Source organism: Hirundo rustica, chromosome 15, assembly GCF_015227805.2.
Source record: "Hirundo rustica isolate bHirRus1 chromosome 15, bHirRus1.pri.v3, whole genome shotgun sequence".
NCBI classification, from domain to species: Eukaryota; Metazoa; Chordata; class Aves; order Passeriformes; family Hirundinidae; genus Hirundo; species Hirundo rustica.
Genome location: NC_053464.1, coordinates 1,645,597 through 1,651,949, shown reverse-complemented (window position 1 = coordinate 1,651,949; position 6,353 = coordinate 1,645,597). Strand labels below are relative to the sequence as shown.

At 67.0% G+C, this 6,353-nt stretch overlaps 2 protein-coding genes across 2 annotated transcripts; one reads left to right on the top strand and one right to left on the bottom strand.

The window, feature by feature from the left end:
* Positions 1–506: 506 nt before the first annotated feature.
* STUB1 (STIP1 homology and U-box containing protein 1) lies at positions 507–4,327 on the top strand. Its single transcript, XM_040078947.1, has 7 exons — positions 507–692; positions 1,592–1,790; positions 1,898–2,063; positions 2,200–2,290; positions 2,788–2,844; positions 2,961–3,077; positions 3,428–4,327. The coding sequence occupies exons 1-7, from the start codon at positions 507–509 to the stop codon at positions 3,551–3,553; spliced, it is 942 nt and encodes a 313-aa protein (XP_039934881.1). The 3' UTR covers positions 3,554–4,327.
* Positions 4,328–4,436: 109 nt separating this feature from the next.
* JMJD8 (jumonji domain containing 8) lies at positions 4,437–6,311 on the bottom strand. The gene is made up of 9 exons (XM_040078952.1): positions 6,229–6,311; positions 6,071–6,154; positions 5,754–5,802; positions 5,558–5,654; positions 5,361–5,429; positions 5,172–5,291; positions 5,022–5,089; positions 4,747–4,881; positions 4,437–4,674 (listed from the first exon to the last, which is right to left on the bottom strand). Exons 1-9 carry the CDS (start codon positions 6,309–6,311, stop codon positions 4,594–4,596), a joined length of 786 nt encoding a protein of 261 aa, XP_039934886.1. The 3' UTR covers positions 4,437–4,593.
* Between the last annotated feature and the right edge of the window lie 42 nt (positions 6,312–6,353).

Genomic DNA, 6,353 nt, shown 5'->3' with positions numbered 1-6,353 from the left:
CGCCCTGCTCGCGTCAAACCTCAACCCGGCCCCGCCCATCGACCCCGCCCATCATCAGCCCCGCCCATCATCAGCCCCGCCCGTCATCAGCCCCGCCCATCATCAGCCCCGCCCACAATCAGCCCCGCCCATCGCCCCCTCCCCAATCCCTCTGTCCATCATTCTCCATTCAACCCCATAAACCCGCCCGGGCCACGCCCACCTGCCGCCGGCCACGCCCCCAGCGCCCTCCCCCCTTGGCCCCGCCCCCTCCCGTGGCGCTCCGTCCCCACCCCCGCCCACAGGCCCCGCCCCTCAGGCACCAGCCCCGCCCATTTCCCTCTTAGCCCCGCCCCGGCAGCCCGTCCCTCCCCGGGGCCCCGCCCCGGCCGTGTCCCCGCCCCCGCCGGCCCCGCCCCGCCCCGGAAGCGGCGCTGTCGCAGTGCGCGGCCGGAGCGGCGGAGCCGGAGCCGCGGGGCCGCCCGAGCCAGCGGAGCCGTGGCCCCAGCGCCGGCCCGGGCCGCGCCATGAAGGGCAAGGAGGAGCGCGAGGGCGGCGCGGCGGGGCCCGGCGCTGCGGGGCCGGGCGCGGGGGGCGCGGGCGGCGGCAGCCCCGAGAAGAGCCACAGCGCGCAGGAGCACAAGGAGCAGGGGAACCGGCTCTTCGGCGGCCGCAAGTACCCCGAGGCCGCCGCCTGCTACGGCCGCGCCATCGTGAGTCCCAGCGGCGCCCCCCGGCCCGCGCGGGGCCTGCGCCGGGGAGGGGACGCCCGCACCGCCGTCCCCAAGGGCCTGGCCTGGGTACCCCCGGGACGGGACGCTCCAGCCTCCCCCCCCGGCCTCGATGATCCCAGGCTGGAGCCTCTCCCTTGGCCTGGACACCCTCCCGGACGTGGCCTGGCCAGCCCTGGGATGGGATCTCCAGGGATGGGGCACCCCTGCCACACAATCCCGCAAAACGGGCCTCCCCCAGCCTGGCCATCTCTCGAGCCCTGGCCTGCATATCACCAGGATGGAACCTCCTTGGGCTGGGCACCGTTCTTCCTCAGGGCCTGGCCAAGGTAGCCCTGAGAGGCGACCCTTTTAAATCTGGACGCTGTTCGCTCACTGGGCCTGGCTCCTCCTGGGGGTGGCTGAACTCAGCTCTGGGCCTGATCCCTCCCTCCCGGGCCTGGCTTAGGCACCCGCCCTGGCCCCTTCTCTGGACTTGGACACCCCCAGCCCGTCCTCTCCCCCACCCAGCTCCAAGCTGGGCTGCCCTGCCGCCCCCTCAGAGTGCCCCCACCCTGAGGATGTTTGCCCTAAACCCTGCACGGTCCCTAGGCTGTGCTGGGTAGAGCAGACCCACCCTGGGACAGTCAGGGTGCCAGGGGGGGACAGTCCCCTTTGGGGGCAGGGACACCGGCTGCCCTATGGGGACCGGCCCCAGCCTGTCCCCAGTCCATCCCAGCACCTCCCCGTGGGGTGCATGCCCCCGCCCCGCTGGCACCGCCGGCTCTCCGTGCCCAGGGTGACAGCGCTGCGCCGCTGGCTCGCCGAGTCACCCGGCCGTCACCCAGCCGCCAGCACGTCCCGGCCCTGCCGCCGCCACCAACATGGGCCTGTCCCCGCAGAACCGGAACCCCTTGGTGGCCGTGTACTACACCAACCGGGCCCTGTGCTACCTGAAGATGCAGCAGCACGACAAGGCGCTGGCCGACTGCAAGCGGGCGCTGGAGCTGGACGGGCAGTCCGTGAAGGCTCACTTCTTCCTGGGCCAGTGCCAGATGGAGATGGAAAACTACGACGAGGCCATCGCCAACCTGCAGAGAGGTGAGCGGGCGCGCTGCCGCCGTCCCCTGCTCCTGTCTGCTGGGAAAGGGCCCGGGATGGCGACAGGGACGCCGCCACTGCCTCTGAGGTGCCGTTTCTCTCCTCAGCCTACAACCTCGCCAAGGAACAGCGGCTGAATTTCGGGGACGACATCCCCAGTGCGCTGCGCATCGCCAAGAAGAAACGCTGGAACAGCATCGAGGAGAAGCGGATCAACCAGGAGAACGAGCTGCACTCCCACCTGACCAAGCTGATCGTGGCCGAGAAGGAGAGGTACGGAGCACCTGGAGAGGCGTTTTTAGTGCCACCAGGCTGTCACAGCTCTGCGTGAGGTGCCTCTGCAGAGCCCTGCAGCAGGGAAGGGTGCGACAATATTCCCCCATCCTCCTGATCTCCCACTCTGTCCTAGGGAGCTGGCAGAGTGCCGGAAGACTCAGCAGGAGGAAAACATGGACGAGAGCCGAAGCCGTGTTCAGCTGGCCAGCATCGAGGCCAAGCATGTGAGTGGGGGGCTGGGGGCTTCCTCATCCCATCCTCATCCCCATCCTCATGCTCTACTGCAGCCAGGGAAGCTGCAGGGCTGCAGCTGTGCAGGTGAAAGCTGGGAGACCTTGGGACACAGCATGGCAGCCTTCATTCTATAGCTCGACCCACCTCTGCAGGGCTGTTGTGTCCCCCCATGACTGCTTCCCCTGCTCTGCCACCTCTTGTCCCAGCCTGGCAGCGGTGACGCCTGCTGTGCTTGTTGTTCCCTGAGGAAACACAACTGGCTCTCGGCCACATGAGGGTCTGGGTGCTGGGGACCAATCCCAGATAAAAGTAGGCCCACAAAGGAAGGTTATTTTTAAGCTCGATCACTCCTGCCAGGTTCAGCCAGGCAGAGGGGCCACGGAGGACCTGCCACAGCACCCATGGGAGGGAGGCTTTGGGACTCTCCCTGGGGACCTGTAGCCCCTGCACACCAGGGACCCCTTGTCCTCAGGGGCTTCTCTTTCAGGACAAATACCTGGCAGACATGGACGAGCTCTTCTCCCAAGTGGATGAGAAGAGGAAGGTGAGTGTGGCCCAGCCTGTGCTCCTGTAAACCTGCTGTGTACCCTGCTCCCCTCCCGGAGCCAGCACCACCTCCCAGCGCGCTTTCCTGACCCAGCTGTGCCTCTCTCGAGCCAGAAGCGAGACATCCCTGACTACCTGTGTGGGAAGATCAGTTTTGAGCTGATGAGAGAGCCCTGCATCACACCCAGCGGGATCACCTACGACAGGAAGGACATCGAGGAGCATCTCCAGGTACTGCCGGGCCAGGGGCAGGGGGCTTTCCCAGGACCTTGCCTGGATGGGAAGGCATCTTTGTGCTTAGCTCAGGGCTCCGCAGGCTCCTTGGGTTTGTTCCCAGTTACCTGCCCGGGCGGCTCCCTGCGGAGCAGGTGCTGCCAGGCCCTGCCCAAAGCGGAGGCGGCTCTTGGCAGGGGTCTTGCACCTTGACCTGCCCTGGTCCTGCTGGGAGGCACCTCCGAGGGGCTCTGCCTTTTCCCAGGGGCAGGTGCCCAGTCGCTGGGGCAGATGCCACGCGGCGCTGGCCTCGAGGCCGGGCCCGGGCACGTGGAGTAACCGGTTCCCCCGCGCCTCCTCCCCTGCAGCGCGTGGGTCATTTCGACCCGGTGACGCGGAGTCCCCTGACCCAGGACCAGCTGATCCCCAACCTCGCCATGAAGGAGGTGATAGACGCGTTCATCTCGGAGAACGGCTGGGTGGAGGATTACTGAGAGGCCGGGGGCAGCGCTGGCCCGCCCGGGTACCCTGGCACGGCTGGCTCCCCCCGGGCTGGCACCATGCCTTACTCGCTCTCCGGCTGTTCCCTCTCCGCCCCGGCTGCCCCGGGCCTGGCGCTGGGCGAGGGCACGTCACCACGTCCCCTTCCCGAGGAGCCGCAGCGGCTGGGCGGGCACCGTGGCTCCCTGGCTCCGAGACCTGCCCGGGGGTTGGAATGCTGGCTCCTCGGCAGTGGCCTCACCATCCTGTCCGTGACCCCCTCGGCCAGGGCAGCCACAGTCCCCAAAGAGCACGTCCCGCTCCAGGGATTGCCGCAGGGAGCTTGCTGGGATGAGCACCTGGAGCCCCATCCTTCCCTGTGTTTAGAGTTGTGTCCTCCTCCTTCCACCTCCTGCCCTGCCAGGGTGGGGTCCCCTTCCCAGTAAACAGCCACTTGCCAGGATGCTGACACACCCTCTGGGTTTTCCTGGGAAACAACTGCCCCGGGGCTGGAAGGGGCTGGTTCCCACCTCCTCTTTCCCACTGGGACTGTGGTTCCCTTAGAACAACCACCTGGGTTAAAGGTCTTGTTCCTTTTAATGAAATATCTAAAAAACCCCACAAGAAATAACCAACAGATTTGCATCCAACTGAGATTCCGGCATTTCGGTCGGCCAGCGGCCTGCCTGGCTTTTGAGCACCCTCTGGGAATTTGCCAATGTCCATTAAAAAAAAAAATATATATATATAAAAAGAATAAAAAAAAGTCAGCAATAAACATGGAAAAGGATCTGGAGTGGTTCACAGCAGCCATTTCTGGGGATATCCTGGCTTGGGAATCGGTGCCATCCCACGAGGACCAGGTTTGCTCCAGGGATGTAGCAACACTCAGTGTGCTTCAGTAGAATAACTTTAATCTGAGGGGGAGGGTAAAGAGCAGCAAAACCCAGAACTTTCTCAGGCAGTTGGTCCCAGTACCAGTTTTTTGCCTTTCCCTGAGGGTTGCCCTGGCTGGGATGGTGGTGACGTGTCCTCGTCCTTGTCCCTGCCAGCCTTAGCCCAGGAAGGTGGAGATGAAGACGCTGGTGTCCAGGTTGAGCGTGGCGTGCCACCAGCGGTCAGGGAAGTACAGGACCTGCAGGAGCCACCAGTGGGGTCCCATGGCTCTGGCTGGGACGCCTGGGGTCCCCTGCAGCCCTGGACTCACCTCCCCAGGGCGCAGGGTGCACTCCAGCGGGCGCTGGGCCGGAGGCAGGGTGGGGTACGTGTGCTGGAGCCAGGCCAGCGTCGTCTCGTTGGGGTGGAAGTGCGGGGTTTTATCCGGCGGGTACAGAAACCAGCGCTGGAAAACACCGGGGGCACATCCCCTCCCAGCTCCCCTGCAGCCCCTCGGGCTCAGCCCAGCCCGTGCCCAGGGACACCCGTTAGGGGCTTGCTTCTCTCCCTCCTCCCCAAATCCTTCCCCTAGGGCTCAGTTCTCACCTTCCTGCCGAAAATCACCTCGGAGAAACCAGGCCCGTGCCAGTGGAAGGGAACGCCAGAGCCTGAGCCTGCGGTGGGAGCGGGGTTTGGTGCTGGGGAGAGCCCCCAGCCCCGGCCCGATCCCATCCCGCGTTCCCATCCCACACCCACCTGCGATGCCAAAGCTGTAGGCGGGGCTGGTGCCCGGGATGCGGAAGGGAGGGGGCACATAGTGCTGGAAGAGGGGGCCCCACTCGGTGAAGTTGTTGTCCCCGAAGAAGTAGAGGGTGTCTGGGGGGACACGGGAGGCTGAGCCCGGCGAGGGGAGGGGGCTGCGAGGGACGGGACGGCGCTACCCACCGCTGCCCAGCCGGGCCGGGTCCTGCGGGGTCAGCAGGTGCTCCACGTACTCCTGGAACGGCACATCCACTGCGGGAACGGAGGGATGAGCGGGGGAACGGGAGGATGGGAGGATGAACGGGAGGATGAACGAGGGAATGGGAGGGATGAGCGGGGGAAGCGGCTCCCCCGCGGCCGGGCACGGCCCCCGCGCTCACCTTTGCGGTACGAGTAGGTGTTGGCCGTGCTGAGCCGCACCGGGAAGGGCCCGAAGGCTGCCAGCAGCTTCTCCCGGGTGCAGAGAGCTCGGAACGCCTGGGGCATAGAGCACAGGGAGCCGGGATGCTGCCGCCGCTCCCGGGGCACCGGGAGGTGTGTCCCACCCGGAACCCCCTGTCCCCTCCCGGTACTCACCGAATTGTCCGTGACCCCACCGAGGATCACCGGCCGCGAGAAGGCGAACCTGGGGGCGGCATCCAGCGGGGTCCGGCACGGGCAGAGCACGGGGACCAGCCCTGGCCCATCGCGGGACACCGGGACTGGCCCCAAACCACCCCCAGGGCACCGGGATCAGTCCCGACCCCCGTCCCCCAGGTTCTCTCCCAGCACTCCAGGGTCTGCCCCCCGAGTTCGCCCCGCTCGTCCCCGTTTGCCCGCCCGGTGCACCGGAACTGTTCCCCGGCCCCTGTCTCGGTTCCGCGGGTGCCGGGACTGTGCCGGGTCCCCCGTACCGCTGCAGGAAGAGGGAGTAGGTGAGGGAGGCATCGGCTCGCTCCACGGTGCAGCGTTGTTCCTCCGGCACCGTGCCCGCCAGCCTGCAATGGGAGACCCTGCTCGGCACCGGCACCAGGACCACAGGGAGCGGCCCCGGGGCAGCCCCTGCCCTTACCAGCCGCCGCCCGGAGGGTCGGTGCAGGCGCCGGGCCGGACCCAGCCCAGCTGCAGCAGCAGCGGCAGCAGCCGCGCCGCCATCGGGACCGGCACCGGAGACAGCGGGAACTACGATTCCCAGCA

Excerpts from the sequence above, each read along its gene's own strand:
- STUB1 (XM_040078947.1), top strand. The coding sequence starts at position 507 with ATGAAGGGCAAGGAGGAGCGCGAGGGCGGCGCGGCGGGGCCCGGCGCT. Across the intron at positions 693-1,591 it reads CCTGCTACGGCCGCGCCATC|AACCGGAACCCCTTGGTGGC; the intron begins GTGAGTCCCAGC and ends CTGTCCCCGCAG. Across the intron at positions 2,845-2,960 it reads AAGTGGATGAGAAGAGGAAG|AAGCGAGACATCCCTGACTA; the intron begins GTGAGTGTGGCC and ends CTCTCGAGCCAG.
- JMJD8 (XM_040078952.1), bottom strand. The coding sequence starts at position 6,311 with ATGGCGGCGCGGCTGCTGCCGCTGCTGCTGCAGCTGGGCTGGGTCCGG. Across the intron at positions 6,155-6,228 it reads GACCCTCCGGGCGGCGGCTG|GCTGGCGGGCACGGTGCCGG; the intron begins GTAAGGGCAGGG and ends CTCCCATTGCAG. Across the intron at positions 4,675-4,746 it reads GCACCCTGCGCCCTGGGGAG|GTCCTGTACTTCCCTGACCG; the intron begins GTGAGTCCAGGG and ends TGGCTCCTGCAG.